The sequence below is a fragment of the Phyllobates terribilis genome, unplaced genomic scaffold (assembly GCF_046119375.1).
Source record: "Phyllobates terribilis strain yellow unplaced genomic scaffold, ASM4611937v1 Scaffold_3__8_contigs__length_932513732, whole genome shotgun sequence".
In the NCBI taxonomy this organism is placed as follows: Eukaryota; Metazoa; Chordata; class Amphibia; order Anura; family Dendrobatidae; genus Phyllobates; species Phyllobates terribilis.
The window spans coordinates 252,873,901-252,891,766 of NW_027362763.1; the positions used below are offsets into that span (position 1 = coordinate 252,873,901).

The 17,866-nt window shown below is 40.2% G+C and overlaps 1 protein-coding gene across 15 annotated transcripts in view; it reads left to right on the forward strand.

Annotated features, from left to right (window-relative positions):
• Nucleotides 1-15,852, forward strand: part of MBNL1 (muscleblind like splicing regulator 1) — a 219,333-nt gene extending 203,481 nt beyond the window's left edge. For 6 of the 15 annotated variants that reach the window (XM_073674738.1, XM_073674737.1, XM_073674740.1 and 3 more), the window contains 3 exons: nt 3,579-3,673; nt 8,327-8,401; nt 14,262-15,850. In XM_073674738.1, the coding sequence (XP_073530839.1) occupies nt 3,579-3,673; nt 8,327-8,383 (152 nt within the window). In that variant the 3' untranslated portion in view covers nt 8,384-8,401; nt 14,262-15,850. Of the gene's footprint in view, nt 1-3,578; nt 3,674-8,326; nt 8,402-14,261 lie in introns of all 15 variants that reach the window. The other 9 variants (XM_073674745.1, XM_073674746.1, XM_073674748.1 and 6 more) reach the window with 5 other exon arrangements.
• Nucleotides 15,853-17,866: the final 2,014 nt, after the last annotated feature.

The following is a 17,866-nucleotide window of genomic DNA, read 5'->3' on the forward strand; positions in this document are numbered from 1 at the left end:
GCTGCACTACCTGAGCAACTTCTGTGGGTTGTAGAGTCCGTCTCATGCTATCACGAGTGTGAAAGCACAACCAACATTTAAAAGTGACCAAAACATCAGCCAGAAAGTATTGGTACTGAGATGTGGTCTGTGGTCCCCACCTACAGGACCACTCCTTTATTGAGGGTGTCTTGATAATTGCCAATAATTTCCATCTATTGTCTATTCCATTTGCACAACAGCATGTGAAATTGATTGTCAATCAGTGTTGCTTCCTAAGTGGACAGTTTGATTTCACAGAAGTTTGATTCACTTGGAGTTATCTTCTGTTGTTTAAGTGTTCCCTTTATTTTTTTGAGCAGTGTATACAGTACAGACCAAAAGTTTGGACACACCTTCTCATTTAAAGATTTTTCTGTATTTTCATGACTATGAAAATTGTACATTCACACTGAAGGCATCAAAACTATGAATTAACACATGTGGAATTATATACTTAACAAAAAAGTGTGAAACAACTGAAAATATGTCTTATATTCTAGGTTCTTCAAAGTAGCCACCTTTTGCTTTGATGACTGTTTTGCACACTCTTGGCATTCTCTTGATGAGCTTCAAGAGGTAGTCACCGGAAATGGTCTTCCAACAATCTTGAAGGAGTTCCCAGAGATGCTTAGCACTTGTTGGCCCTTTTGCCTTCACTCTGCGGTCCACCTCACCCCAAATCAACTCGATTGGGTTCAGGTCTGGTGACTGTGGAGGCCATGTCATCTGGCGTAGCACCCCATCACTCTCCTTCTTGGTCAAAAAGCCCTTACACAGCCTGGAGGTGTGTTTGTGGTCATTGTCCTATTGAAAAATAAATGATGGTCCAACTAAACGCAAACCGGATGGGATAGCATGCCGCTGCAAGATGCTGTGGTAGCCATGCTGGTTCAGTATGCCTTCAATTTTGAATAAATCCCCAACAGTGTCACCAGCAAAGCACCCCCACACCATCACACCTCCTCCTCCATGCTTCACGGTGGGAACCAAGCATGTAGAGTCCATCCGTTCACCTTTTCTGCGTCGCACAAAAACACGGTGGTTGGAACCAAAGATCTCAAATTTGGACTCATCAGACCAAAGCACAGATTTCTGCTGGTCTAATGTCCATTCCTTGTGTTCTTTAGCCCAAACAAGTCTCTTCTGCTTGTTGCCTGTCCTTAGCAGTGGTTTCCTAGCAGCTATTTTACCATGAAGGCCTACTGCACAAAGTCTCCTCTTAACAGTTGTTGTAGAGATGTGTCTGCTGCTAGAACTCTGTGTGGCATTGACCTGGTCTCTAATCTGAGCTGCTGTTAACCTGCGATTTCTGAGGCTGGTGACTCGGATAATCTTATCCTCAGAAGCAGAGGTGACTCTTGGTCTTCCTTTCCTGGGGCGGTCCTCATGTGAGCCAGGTTCTTTGTAGCGCTTGATGGTTTTTGCAACTGCACTTGGGGACACTTTCAAAGTTTGCCCAATTTTTCGGACTGACTGACCTTCATTTCTTAAAGTAATGATGGCCACTCGTTTTTCTTTACTTAGCTGCTTTTTTCTTGCCATAATACAAATTCTAACAGTCTATTCAGTAGGACTATCAGCTGTGTATCCACCTGACTTCTGCACAACACAACTGATGGTCCCATCCCCTTTTATTAGGCATGAAATCCCACTTATTAAACCTGACAGGGCACACCTGTGAAGTGAAAACCATTTCTGGTGACTACCTCTTGAAGCTCATCAAGAGAATGCCAAGAGTGTGCAAAGCAGTTATCAAAGCAAAAGATGGCTACTTTGAAGAACCTAGAATATAAGACATATTTTCAGTTGTTTCACACTTGTTTGCTAAGTATATAATTCCACATGTGTTAATTCATAGCTTTGATGCCTTCAGTGTGAATGTCCAATTTTAAAAGTCATGAAAATACAGGAAAATCTTTAAATGAGGTGTGTCCAAACTTTTGGTCTGTACTGCATATATACCTATATATATATATATATATATATATATATATATATATATATATATATATATATATACAGCGCAGTGCATGCTAATATTTGCCTAATAATAGAGATTAGTGAATAGATTCCCAATTTTGCTGTAATCTAGATAATCTTTCAGTGTAAACAGGTTGTCAATCACCTGATGAGCAAGCAAATTGTTTATTGAGTGAAATTATCTTTTTTTGTGCCTCCAAAGACCATTGATCTAAATGGTGCATCGTCCTATAGAACTTACACTGCTGAGAACAATGGCCGTTGTTTATTGCTGCCGGTAACTCTGTGTAAACGGGACCTAAATATGCGTTTACACTGCAAGATAGTTGTGAATGAGTGTTATCTCATGATTGTCTTGCAGTCTAAACTGGCTGTCGATTTCCTGATGAAGAGCAAAATACTCATTCATTGGGTAAGATGACTGTTTGCACAGCGTCAAAGATCATCGTTCTCTATGCTGCATCATCCTGTGTAAACAGGACTTGCATTTCCAAGAATCATGGCAGCATATATGCACTGTGTGATCTAGTTTGGATCTCTCAGTGCATTAGTGCACATTGTTTGCTTTGCTCTGCTTTTGTGAACAGGCAGTCAAACAAACAACAATCGGGAAAATTGACTGTTTGGCGGTCGTATGGGGTAAATGGACCTTTAGGTTCTGTTCACATACCATTGTATTCCCAACATTTGCAACAAAAAATAACCACTCTGCCTCATGCTAAAGAATGTCATTCAGTTGCATTTAATGAAGATCACCATTGTAAAAAAAATAAAATATACCACAACACTTGCTGCGATTTCATAAAGAACGAACTAGCCGATTCCTGCCTGGAATATGCCAAAAGGACACTCTTGGCTTGGCACCCACCAAGTTCATAGGAACCCAATAGACTCATTTGGTGTATGTGACATGAGATTTACTTAATTAATTATTCATCTTTATTTTCCCAGATGGTAACTAGAGTCTAAAAACATTTCTCACTTATGCCAACCTCTGTATTTTTTAAATGTAGGTATAATTAGCTATAAAGAAAGATTATAGTGCAGGACTCCTTAGTGTGGGAACCAGCGCTGTACAAGGCTGTGCTGCTTGTCCTGCCCAAAAGATGTAGCGCAGCAGCTCCGGCTTCTACTGCTTAGTTCTGTGCAGCCTGTGCTGCAGTTACAAAGGAAAGCGCAACAGACGGAAAACAGCTAATTTTTTGTAGGTTGCTCATTTGTACCCTGCAGCTTTGATGAAGGCCACATAATGTCTTCCTCCTTTGTGTGTACATTATAGAAATACTTTCATTAATTGTAACTGGTTCAGAATGATATAAATGAAGCTTTTTGTGTAATGACTACATTATTTTGATGGTAACAAACATTTTCCTTTTTTTTTCTCTTTCATCCCACCCTTTTCCTCCTTTTCCCTGGAATGCTGACCTGCTTTGCACTTTGTTGCATGCCACTCGCTGGTGATGATGTTGCACCACGTGGCTTCACGCTACAATAAATCCCATTCTGCAACCTGTCGCTATGGTCCCCACTCTGCTACACTCCTCTGTATGTTTGCTTATATGATTTCCCTCCGAAAGTTCCCATGGTGCACGGTACGGCACCGGCTACTGTGTCTGCAGCAGCAACATCTGCCACAAGTGTTCCCTTCGCTGCAACCGCCACAGCCAACCAGGTTTGCTAATTTACAGCTTTCATTCTAAAGAACAACTCTAAATCAGTGCTTTATAATAACACAATGTTCGCTCTTCCTCCTGTTGGCATACAGTATACGCTATATACCATTGTGCATAATATTTATAGCTGATGACTTGTTTTATTAAATTGCAGTTTAAAGGGAATCTGTCAATATGAAAATGCTTCTTAATACTCAAACATCATATTACTGCACAAGCGGAGTTGGGAAAATTGGGTTGTGGGAAAAGATTCAGCATAATGCCTCATTCACAAGTACAATTTTCACGTACAAGTGATATCCATGTTTTTCATGGATAGCACTTGTACCTGTGATAGTCTATGGGGCCATACACAAGTCCATGGAATATTGTGGAGACATGTCTGATTTTGATCCGAGGGTCGGATCAAAATCAGCAAGGCAAATCAATGGGTCTGAGAAAAAATCAAACTCACTCGGAAGACATCCTAGTGTGGTCCAATTCTCAAGGACTGTCAAAATGGAGAAGGTTTTTTTAATTCTCCACGTACGAGAAAAACGGACAAAAATCAAACCACACTGTGACCAAATTCTGATCAAAGTCTGATCTGAATATTCGGTCAGTTTTTCTTGTACATGAAAAAATTGGATGGGAGAATGAGCCCTAATTTGTAATTTATCCATGGAAATCCCTGCTCAATCTGGGTTTAGCAGTTTTTTCAGTGATTGACTGTCATCCCCGTTTGAGCATATAGTGATAGCTGTCAGTCACTAATTAGGACCGCCCACTGGACTCCTAAGCCTAGGATATGCAGGGATTTCAATGGATGAATTATGATATACTGAGTCTTTTCCCACAGATCTATCTCCTCGACTCTTCCTGCTCTAAAATATGATGCAAGAAGATCCGACAGCTGGTTAAATGTGATAGGTTACCTAAAATAGAAATAAGATGATTTCAAATGACAATACAAATATCACGTGTAACTAATAAAAAGGGAAGAAAAAAATTAAATAAACTTTCCAAACAAGCTGTTCTACCCAGTTTTCAAATCACGAATAGTAGTGGAGGCAATCCTATCATTCTGATATCTATATAACTAAATATAAACAGATTGACCAATAATAGATGACTCAGAGATCACCATACACAAAAGAAACTGTTCAGTATGAGCTCAGCTACATCTGCCGCACAGGATTCAGAGAATACAAGCTCCTTGTTTTCCATAGAAATCACAGGCACTGCCCTGGTTTAATTGATGTCCAGAATAATTTTCGTTTTAAAACATTACTGACTACTGGACTATATGGGCAAGTTTGTCTACATAAACTTGTGTCCATGGCTAGGATGTTCAAAATATAGTGGGTTATTGTGCATCCTGCATGCAGGTCTAAAGGTGTCTATGGTTAAAGTTACCGTAACCTTACACATTACAGTTCGGACAACAGCTAGATATTTTCTTTCCCCCATACTCAAAAATATTAAAGGATTTATCCGCTGACTCTTAACCCCTTTACCACCTTGGGTTTTTCCCTTTTTGCATTTTTATTTTTTGCCCCCCTTCTTCCCAGAGCCATAACTTTTTTATTTTTCTGTCAATATGGCCATGTGAGGGATTATTTTTTGCAGGATGAGTTGTAGTTTTAAATGACACCATTGGTTTTACCATATCATGTACTGGAAAACGGGAAAAAAATTTCAAGTGTGGTGAAATTGCAAAAAAATTGCAATTTCACAATTTTTTGGGGGGGTCATTATGAGTTCATAGATACCAAACATGTAAAGGTTATTTTTTATTTAAGTGGTAAAAAAAAATCCAAAGTTTGTAAAAAAAAAAAATGGCACCATTTTCCGAGTCCTGTAGTGTCTCTATTTTTGTCTCTATCTGGGGCTGGGTAGGGCTTACTTGTTGTTCCGATGTTTTGATCACACGTTATTGCATTTTAATGCAATGTTGCGGCAACCAAAAAATTGTAATTCTGCCATTTTGATTTTTTTTCTCGTTTTATGCTTTTTATCGATCGGATTAATTATTTTTTTTATATTGATAGATCGGGCGATTCTGAATTCGGCGATACCAAACATGTATTTTTGATAGTTTTTTAAATGTTTGATTTTGAATGGTGCAAAAAGGGGGTGATTTAAACTTTTTATATTTTTTTAATATTTTTAAAAACATTTTTTTTTTACTTTTCACTTGCTTCAATAGTCTCCATGGGAGACTAGAAACTGTGATCTTCTGATCACCTGTGTTACACATAGCAGGGCTTTAAAAGTAGTCATTTGCCATGCGGACCGCTCATACCAGATTGGCTATGGCAACCACAGTGTTCTTCTGCAGACTCCGGGTTGTCATGCCAACCCATCAGCGACCCGCTATCATGTGACGGGCGTGCCGATGGGCAGGTCTTATGATGTGCTTCCGGCTCGGGCATGTTAAATGCTGCTGTCGGAGTTTGACAGCGGCGTTTAACATGTAAACAGCAGCGGGTGGATCGCGATTCCACCCGCAGCTGTTAGGGGCACATGACAGCTGATCAGATCAGCTGTCATGTCCTCGGAAAGGTGTGGGCTCATTCCCGGAGCCCACGCCAAAGAGGGGATGCGAACTTGGATGTACTCATACGTCCAAGGTCATAAAGGGGTTAACAATGGATCAGTGAAAAATGATTAGAACTCTGATGAAGTACAAAGTTTGTCTTCTGCATGTCATTCGCTTTATACAGAACCCTATAGACTTTAATGGCCAAATCTGATCCTATAAATTAGTAATAAGACGTGCTCTGAGTTTCACGGGCCAGATGCATGAATCTGTTTTTAAAACTGATGTGCGTGGTTTAATGAAACTCTATGGGTATATATGCTGCCTGAGAAAAAAACAGACATCACAAGGACATGTCACACGGCTTTGTGACTGCAGCCTTAGACGGACTGTGTCATGTGGACAAGGCCTAACACTGAGACTTAATCTGTCAGGTCAAGCCTGTGCCTATAAAAATGATCTGCAACAAGTACTAAGGAAAGAAAGGGGAAAGCTATCCCTACAGTAAGACTAAGCTGAATCCCTACGATGTAGCGGGTTGCCTGTTCCTTGCGAACAGACCCGCCTTAGTCCTCGGCTAGTCTGAATGAAGACCTATAGCATAAAGGAAGGGGTCCCTAAAAAAACTAAGGACTGGAACAAGAATGGGACACCTGAACAGAGAAGGTTGTTGCAGAACACAAAAGGATAAACTGACAAAAAGGTACTAGAGGTCCCAGAAGGACCAAGCAAACTGTCAGATATAGGCACAGAAGCACCTGGCTAGCAAAACAGTCAAACAACACTGAAGTCCAGCACAGCCAAAAGGGCGGAGCTGGAATATATAGGCAGATGGTCACGTGACCGCAAAACAGAAGATGGAAAAAACAAACAGGAGGGTTCTAACACCTACCATGTGGACATATATTTTTCTATTTCAGCCTAGCTGACTTTTTTAAAAACAGCAACAAAAAAGATATACCAATGGAAGTCACCTAAACATCTGCCAAAAATACATTGTTTTTGCACTTTATATAAGTCTCAGAGTAATGGTTTAAGCCCCCTATACACATTAGACTAAAGTTGGCTGAACTCAGGATCTTCCAAGAGTTTAATGTGTATGATGGCTTCCTGATGCTCCCCCTACAAATGATGTTGGGGGAGAGAAGGATCTGGCACATCGGATTTCCTTCGGCTGATCCTTTTGTTCTCCGGGAGATTAGCCGCCAGTGGAGTCTAGCAGCGGCTCTGTGATAGCGAACACATAAGAGCTCTGCCAAGTGTCCCTATGTTTAGGGGACCCGAGAAATAGATATCTGCCAAATGATCCTTTGGCCTACAGCGATCTGATGTGTATGGGGGAAGAGGGTGGTGGGTGGGGGGCTTTAGGCTCTATTTAAATCTTGTTTCATGCTTTATTTGTGGTGCAAGTTAAGAGCACTCAATGATGTATACCTTCAACTGAAACCTTTGATATATGTCACTAGGTAGTCATACATTGGCATATGTCAGACATTGACGCCCATTGACAAAGAAAAATGTATACTGCGTGGTATACCTTTCTTCTTTCTACTGCAGTATGTGAGAGTACAATAGATTATTCCTTCTTATACAGTTTATAAAAAGTATACCGATAGATATCTGTCCACCAAAAGCCACACTTTTGGCATAAGATGAGTGCGTGTGTGCAAAAAAAGAAATAACATTTTCATAGTAGAGACATATTTTAATAATATTGGCCTGGCAGCATACTATAAAGCAGGAGAACACGGGAAAATCCAAACATTACCCCAGAATTATTTCTCACTCTGGTATCGTCAGATCACTGCACCAGATCTGGTTCTATAATCCCAGTTAGCAGTGAATAAAGGCCTTTGTGTATGCCAATAAAAGAGGGTCCCTTGGCAATTACTGCGCCATACGTTTTCTGTAATGTTCTGCTTCCTTCGCGCCCTGTGCAGCTGCTGACACTTATTTAGAGTTGTTGAGCAATTTCTTAACACCAATTTGCTACTGTAGCATTTAGTTTCACAATGTTTTACTTATTCTTACTCTATATTCAGAAGTCAATGGCTTTTGTAATGTTTTCTACAAATGGCTGATTGTTGGCTGCAAATGTTTTCCATTCACTGTTAACCTGTTTTGTCTACAGATACCCATAATATCTGCAGAACATCTGAGTAGTCACAAGTATGTTACACAGCTCTAGAGGTCGAGTCTTGAAGCAGTAAGTTTCACTGTTATTCCTTTTTCACATTGCTCTTAGGCTGTGGGCACACATCTTTTTAAGGCGGATTCTGCTTAGATTCTGCTTGAAAAAGCGTCGCTAAACTACAGTAAAGATTGACCATAGTGCACATTAATGTAAAAATAACATTACCCTGCACATGTTCAGTCTTTTATTATATATTTTAACCACTTCAGGGTTTGTAAACTGTGAAGCAGTTAAAAAAAGTAGTATGTTCATTCTCCGAGTTGCTTTTTATCGTTGCAGGTTCAGGGATAGGATGCCGCCAAAAAATGATGGCGAAACCACCAACAAAAATGCCTCAGAAAAAAGACCACCAGTTTTTTTCTGAAGCGGCTTCGCCTAGGAAAACTTAGGCGGCTCCGCCTTCGGAATTAAGACAATGTGTTCAGATTTCCTTAAAGGGGTTATCTAAAACTTGTATTATTTTTTGTGCATGGGGCTAAGAACTAACAGGCAGGTAGTTGCTAACAACTTGCCTTTTCTGACTGGTGCCGATCTCTACCAGCACAGAGCAATCACGGACCACTCCTGCCAGCAATTCTGCGGCTCCCGCTAACGTCACTTCAACAGAGCAGCGTCTTCTCTTCTGCTCTGTTGACAGGACTTCTCTACCGAAGTCATGCTTATTGACAGCCGGTTCCCCGCTGCCTAACTGCGGGAAGCCGGCTGTCAATCTCCATGACGTTAGCGGTGTCCCATCGACAGAGCAGCCTGGAAGAAGAAGAGCCGCTCTGTTGACGAGTGGTGAATTGAAGCAGCAGAATCACTGGGTGAGCAGCTACCAGCCTCTTAGTTCTTAGCCCCCTACACCAAAATAATAAAAGTCTTCTATAAGTCCTTTAAAATATAAAAAACAATTAGCATGTTGTTTTGGAATTAGTGTGTTAAAATCTAATTGTGCGTAATCCATTAAAAGGGTTATCTCTGAATTAAATATTTCATTTAGGAATTTCCTAACAATGATGACTGTATTGCTGGCACATACTGTGGGTATGGAAAGTATTCAGACCCCTTTACATTTTTCACTCTTTGTTTCATTGCAGCCATTTGTTAAATTCTAAAAAGTTAATTTTTTTTCTCATTAAAGTACAGTCTGCACCCCATCTTGACTAAGAAAAAACAGAACTGTAGAAATTTTTGCAAATTTATTAAAAAAGAAAAACTGAAATATCACATGGTGATAAGTATTCAGACCCTTTGCTCAGACACTCATTCATATTTAAGTCACATGCTGTCCATTTCCTTGTGATCCTCCTTGATATGGCTCTACTCCTTCATTGGAGTCCAACTGTGTTTAATTAAACTGATAGGACTTGATTTGGAAAGGCACACACCTGTGAGACCTCACAGCTCACAGTGCATGTCAGACCAAATGAGAATCATGAGCTCAAAGGAACTGCCCAAGAAGCTCAGAGACAGAATTGTGGCAAGGCACAGATCTGGCCAAGGTTACAAAAGAATTGCTGCATTACTCAAGGTTCCTAAGAGCGCAGTAGCCTCCATAATCCTTAAACGGCAGAAGTTTGGGACCACCAGAAGTCTTCCTAGATCTGGCCGTCCAGCCAAACTGAGCAATTGTGGGAGACGAGCCTTGGTGAGAAAGGTAAAGAAGAACCCCAAGATCACTGTGGCTGAGCTCCAGAGATGCAGAAGGGAGATGGTAGAAAGTTCCGTAAAGTCAACTATCACTGCAGCCTTCCACCAGTCGGGCCTTTATGGCAGAGTGGCCCAGCGAAAGCCTCTCCTCAGTACAAGACATATGAAAGCCTGCATAGAGTTTGCTCAAAAACACATGAAGGACTCCCAGACTATGAGAAATAAGATTCTCTGGTCTGATGAGCCGAAGATAGAACTTTTTGGTGATAATTCTAAGTGGTATGTGTGGAGAAAACTACGCACTGCTCATCACCTGCCCAATACAATCCCAACAGTGAAACATGGTGGTGGTAGCATCATGCTAATGGGGTGTTTTTCAGCTGCAGGGACAGGACAACTAGTTGCAATTGAAGGAAACATGAATGTGGCCAAGTACAGAGATATCCTGGATGAAAACCTCTTCCAGAGTGCTCTGGTCCTCAGACTTGGCCGAAGGTTCACCTTCCAACAAGACAAGATCCTAAGCACACAGCTAAAATAACAAAGGCGTGGCTTCAGAACAACTCTGTGGCCATTCTTGACTGGCCCAGCCAGAGCCCTGACCTAAACCCAATTGAGCATCTCTGGAGAGACCTGAAAATGGCTATCCACCAACGTTTACCATAAATCTGATGGAACTGGAGAGGATCTGCAAGGAAGAATGGCAGAGGATCCCCAAATCCAGGTGTGAAAAACTTGTTGCATCATTCCCAAGACTCATGGCTGTACTAGCTCAAAAGAATGCTTCTACTCAATACTGAACAAATGGTCTGAATACTTATGACCATGTGATATTTCCGTTTTTCTTTTTTAATAAATTTGCAAAAATTTCCACATTTCTGTTTTTTTCAGTCAAGATGGGGTGCAGAATGTACTTTAATGAGAAAAAAATGTACTTTTTAGAATTTACCAAATGGCTGCAATGAAACAAAGAGTGAAAAATGTAAAGGGGTCTGAATACTTTCCATACCCACTGTAGATTAATTGATTGACTGATGCATCCAGGAATGTCTGTTTCTACACTTATCCATCCATCTATTTTTCAGCCTCTAGATTATTGTGCACACAGTATTAATTCCACTGTGAATACTCATGTCTGATGTTCTTCCTAGCTATTCTTATGTTTTGTAGCAGAAAAAGACACTTACATATAATGTCATTGAAATACATGTAAGTAAAATATGCTTAGTTAAAAGTTTGGCCATTTTTTTATTGAAATGCATATATTTGGGATTAAAATAATTTTTGCAATCGGGTTTTACAAATACTTTTGCATCATTTGCCTTCTATAGCCTCTGCATTGCACTGTCTATTGCTGGCTACAAAAGGAGTTAATTGAGAGTTAGTGAGTTCATTCAGATTAACGATGAGAGGGACTGTAAAAGCCAAATGGTACAACATTTGTAATAAAACCCAATTGCAAAAAATGATTTTAGCCCCAAATATATGCATTTAAATAAAAAAAAAGTCTACAAAGGTGGATAACCCCTTTAGATTATTCATAATTTTTTACGTAGACTTGAGATAAAAAATTTTCATGTGCACAGTTACAGACTAAGTGTCTCCAATTACAGCCAAAATACCTTATTTATAGCTTCATTACACCGACCCCATTTACAGTACCAGTAGACTGACTCCCATGAACAATGTGAGCAGAGTGTCCCATTAAACCAAGGTATCAGAATTTAAAGGGAATTCATCACATTGTAAACTCTGTTTGATCTTCTGGTAGCCAGTCATAGAGCAGGAGGACCTGAGCAGATGGATATACAGTGCCTACAAGTCGTATTCAACCCCCTGCAGATTTAGCTGGTTTGATAAGATGCAAATAAGTTAGAGCCTTCAAACTGCATTCGAGAGTAGGTTTTATGAACAGAAGCATAAATCTTACAAACCAAAAAGTTATGTTGCTCAGTTGTATTTTATTAAATTTTAAACATAAAAGTGTGGGTCAATTATTATTCAACCCCTATGTTTAATATTTTGTGGAATAACCCTTGTTTGCAATTACAGCTAATAATCGTCTTTTCTAAGACCTGATCAGGCCGGCACAGGTCTGTGGAGTTATCTTGGCCCACTCCTCCATGCAGATCTTCTCCAAGTTATCTAGGTTCTTTGGGTGTCTCATGTGGACTTTATTCTTGAGCTCCTTCCACAAGTTTTCAATTGGGTTAAGGTCAGGAGACTGACTAGGCCACTCCAACACCTTGACTTTTTCCCTCTTGAACCAGGCCTTGGTTTTCTTGGCTGTGTGCTTTGGGTCGTTGTCTTGTTGGAAGATGAAATTACGACCCATCTTAAGATCCTTGATGGAGGAGCGGAGGTTCTTGGCCAAAATCTCCAGGTAGGCCGTGCTATCCATCTTCCCTTGGATGCGGACCAGATGGCCAGGCCCCTTGGCTGAGAAACAGCCCCACAGCATGATGCTGCCACCACCATGCTTGACTGTAGTGATGGTATTCTTGGGGTCGTATGCAGTGCTATCCAGTCTCCAAACGTCACGTGTGTGGTTGGCACCAAAGATCTCGATCTTGGTCTCATCAGACCATAGAACCTTGAACCAGTCTGTCTCAGAGTCCTCCAAGTGATCATGAGCAAACTGTAGACGAGCCTTGACATGACGCTTTGAAAGTAAAGGTACCATACAGGCTCGTCTGGAACGGAGACCATTGCGGTGGAGTACGTTACTTATGGTATTGACTGAAACCAATGTCCCCACTGCCATGAGATCTTCCCGGAGCTCCTTCCTTGTTGTCCTTGGGTTAGCTTTGACTCTTCGGACAAGCCTGGCCTCGGCACGGGAGGACACTTTCAAAGGCTGTCCAGGCCGTGGAAGGTTAACAGTAGTTCCATAAGCCTTCCACTTACGGATGATGCTCCCAACAGTGGAGACAGGTAGGCCCAACTCCTTGGAAAGGGTTTTGTACCCCTTGCCAGCCTTGTGACCCTCCACGATCTTGTCTCTAATGGCCTTGGAATGCTCCTTTGTCTTTCCCATGTTGACCATGTCTGAGTGCTGTTCACAAGTTTGGGGAGGGTCTTAAATAGTCAGAAAAGGCTGGCAAAAGAGATCTTTAATCCACACATGTGAAGCTCATTATTCTTGGTGCCTGAACTACTTCTTAATACTTTAGGGGGACCAAACAGAATTCTTGTGGTTTGAGGGGTTGAATAATAAATGACACTCTGAATTAACTTTTAAAGTTTTTAAAAAAATAATAAAAAAAACCAAAAACAATATTTGCTGCAGTTCATTTCCCACTTCCAGTCTGATCTACAGTACAAATGTCACAATGCCAAGTTAATTCCGCATGTGTCAACCAGGGGGTTGAATACTACTTGTAGGCACTGTATATATATATATATATATATATATATATATTTATATATATATATTTTTTTTTTTTGCCGGTAAAGATTCAGCAGAACTAGTTATTTATTCATTGTAATCCCTGCTCTTTCTGGGATTAAGAGTCCAGTAGGCGGTCCTAATCAGTAATTTACAGCCCTAAGTATAAGTATATATATAAAGATAGCTATTTATATACAAAGAAAGATGGTGGGCACTCCTATGGTAATCGATACTGTAGTCATTAATGGCCAAGTAGTAGTACATGTAATGCCTGCATAAAAAGAATATTATTGCGATGACCAGGGCCAGACTCTGCAGTTAGCGCGATAAAATTATTATACATACCAAAAGGGGAGAACCCCTACTAAATATCCCTCACTAACAGGACCTAAACCATAACTTTTATTTTTATTTACACATAAATGAGGGGGTAGAAATAAACCGATTAAAAGTTGCTATGCCCCCAGTTTGCTAATTAGACTCTTTATATTGAGCAATTATTTCTACTATTGTTGAATAAATGGCATCCTGGGTGCCATAGTTTATATGCAAAACAGGGCAAACTATTAAAATATAGTCCCCCCTACATGTTTCACTGTTTATACTGTGTCATCAGGGGAAGGGACACAGACACTAATGGCGGCCCTTAGTTCCTTTATTCAAGAATAGTCATTTACGTATATATAAAAATAAAAGTTAAGTTGTAGGTCCTGTTAGTGAGGGTTCTCCCCTTTTGGTATGTACTGTAGAATCCCTCCCAGGATTGTATATACCCCACAGTTTTTTCTAAAATTATTATAATTTTAATGTTTCCAATAACTTTAACTATTTCTATATTTTTATTTCTAGATTATGCTGTGGAGACAAGGAACTTGAAGAAAGTACAGGCCAAGGCCATTAGCCATAGTATGCATACAGTACAAACAAGAAACACAGCAGTGCCCACAGTGACACTTTCATCTTGCATGCTGAACAATGCCAAGATCAATATGGATCCCATTATACATATTACAGTATATGATTTGTACATTTATTTTCTTGATATTTGTGCTAAAGTGAAATTTCTATTCAGACATGATACAACATATCCTGATTTTTCTCACAGTGGTTTGCACACATACATCTCATGACTGAGGATAGTCTTTTTTTTACTAAGGGGAATGAATACATTTTCTCCCTCCATCTATATATCCTAAACAAGGCAGAGTGCATTGTTATCTCCCTCCGGGCACTAACCATCGGGGGCAGAGACCTCGCCACACTTCTCTAGCTACGTCCCTGTCTTTGTACTATCCTCTTCTACATCTGGTGTATGTTTGTCTTCCGGTTGAAAACTCAGACTATGTTGTACATGTTGGTACGTCTTTAGACCAAGATTATACTTTGTAATTTTTTTTTTCTTTCAAGGTTTACAAATAACAAAAGGTGCACCTTGTCTTTTAGATTGCCATTGTAGCTGGAGGATGCATGCAAACTAGTGTTAGAAGGAAGATATTTTCCTGTCCTAGATTGTAAGAGGTGGTGAAAGGTCTGACACAGATGAATGTGCCAAGCAAACCACAACTGTGCATGTTTTTACAGCACATTAAGGCTTTAAATATGATATTACTGTCTGTGCCCATGAAGTGCCATTGACTGTACATCATTATAGAGTATTATTTCAACAGTGTTATTCTTTTGTATGCAGAAAAACCACATTTTCTATGTTACAATGGGACAGTCATAGGCACTGTTAAGTATTCAAAGCCAAAGTTCTCACAGAAATGAGTTTACCTGAACTGAACATGTAACATTGACATCATAGAAATGCCATCTTTTTATGTGGTTTTAGCCAAGTGTGCCAGGGAAAACCGAAATGCCATGGTGGGTGGATGGCATGTGCTATGCACCGTAATTTACCAAGGTTCGTTGTCTTCAAAATGCAAATGGTGGCGACTTTGTTAAAAAAACACAGAGCAGAATGTAGATATCCTAATTATTTATATTACATTCTGCTTCATGATAATGGGGTGGGATATTGCTAAGCCGAAATGCTGCAAAGGAATCTAAAAAGTTTCAGCAACTAGTTTAAAGGGAACATGTCAGCACGTTTTTACATATATTATGTATTTGTTATGCTTTGCTTATACATCATCATATTCTGCAACGCTTTACAGACATTATCATCGGTGTCCCTAATAGGGCTCAAAAACTAAACTCCCTATCAGTATATCTTTGGAGTGTAGAAGGAATCTGGAGAACCCAGAAGAAACCCATTCAAGCAAACATGCAAACTCCTTGCAGATGTGGTCCTTTGTGGGATTTGAACCTGGGACCCCAGTGCTGCAAAGCAACAGTGCTACCCACTGAGCCACCATGCTGCCCATAAATATATACACTACAGACCAAAAGTTTGGACACACCTTCTCATTTAAAGATTTTTCTGTATTTTCATGACTATGAAAATTGTACATTCACACTGAAGGCATCAAAACTATGAATTACCACATGTGGAATTATATACTTAACAAAAAAGTGTGAAACCACTGAAAATGTGTCTTATATTCTAGGTTCTTCAAAGTAGCCACCTTTTGCTTTGATGACTGCTTTGCACACTCTTGGCATTCTCTTGATGAGCTTCAAGAGGTAGTCACCGGAAATGGTCTTCCAACAATCTTGAAGGAGTTCACAGAGATGCTTAGCACTTGTTGGCCCTTTTGCCTTCACTCTGTGGTCCAGCTCACCCCAAACCATCTCGATTGGATTCAGGTCTGGTGACTGTGGAGGCCAGGTCGTCTGGCGTAGCACCACATCACTCTCCTTCTTGGTCAAATAGCCCTTACACAGCCTGGAGGTGTGTTTGGGGTCATTGTCCTGTTGAAAAATAAATGATGGTCCAACTAAACACAAACCGGATGGAATAGCATGCCGCTGCAAGTTGCTGTGGTAGCCATGCTGGTTCAGTATGCCTTCAATTTTGAATAAATCCCCAACAGTGTCACCAGCAAAGCACCCCCACACCATCACACCTCCTCCTCCATGCTTCACGGTGGGAACCAGGCATGTAAAGTCCATCCGTTCACCTTTTCTGCGTCGCACAAAGACACGGTGGTTGGAACCAAAGATCTCAAATTTGGACTCATCAGACCAAAGCACAGATTTCCACTGGTGTAGTGTCCATTTCTTGTGTTCTTTAGCCCAAACAAGTCTCTTCTGCTTGTTGCCTGTCCTTAGCAGTGGTTTCCTAGCAGCTATTTTACCATGAAGGCCTGCTGCACAAAGTCTCCTCTTAACAGTTGTTGTAGAGATGTGTCTGTTGCTAGAACTCAGAAGCAGAGGTGACTCTTGGTCTTCCTTTCCTGGGGCGGTCCTCATGTGAGCCAGTTTCTTTGTAGTGCTTGATGGTTTTTGCAACTGCACTTGGGGACACTTTCAAAGTTTTCCCAATTTTTCGGACTGACTGACCTTCATTTCTTAAAGTAATGATGGCCACTTGTTTTTCTTTACTTAGCTGCTTTTTTCTTGCCATAATACAAATTCTAATAGTCTATTCAGTAGTACTATCAGCTGTGTATCCACCTGACTTCTGCACAACACAACTGATGGTCCCAACCCCATTTATAAGGCAAGAAATCCCACTTATTAAACCTGACAGGGCACACCTGTGAGGTGAAAACCATTTCCGGTGACTACCTCTTGAAGCTCATCAAGAGAATGCCAAGAATGTGCAAAGCAGTCATCAAAGCAAAAGGTGGCCAATTTGAAGAACCTAGAATATAAGACATATTTTCAGTTGTTTCACACTTTTTTTGTTAAGTATATAATTCCACATGTGTTAATTCATAGTTTTGATGCCTTCAGTGTGAATTTATAATTTTCATAGTCATGAAAATGCAGAAAAATCTTTAAATGAGAAGGTGTGTCCAAACTTTTGGTCTGTACTGTATATATCTATATGTTTACACATGTACTGTATATATATATATATATATATATATATATATATATATATATATATCTATATGTATATATATTTCTATATACATATATAACGTCGTATGGCTGTATAGTTGCTCGGAGAGATTTGGTGTACTGGTCATGATAAAAGTATTGTAGAAGCCAAATGCAAATCACGCAGGAGATGCACTGAGGGCGTGTTTGTGCACTTGGTCTATTTCTTTCATGTGCATTAATACACCCCTAGTGCACTTCTAGTCTAATTTGCATATGGGTGCTACACTAGATTTGTCATGACTGGCACACCGGATCTCTAAAGGTATAATTTTTTTGAGGGACTAGCGCCTATATAGCGCACTACTTTCTTCTATGCTAACAGGTTCCCTTTAAATATATTATAAATGGGCTTTGTGGGATATGCTATTGATAGCCTGTCCTTAGGATAGATCATCAAAGTGTGAGTCCAGCCTCTGTTATAAAGGTCAGACCTCTCAATCACTGACTCCCAATATATATAT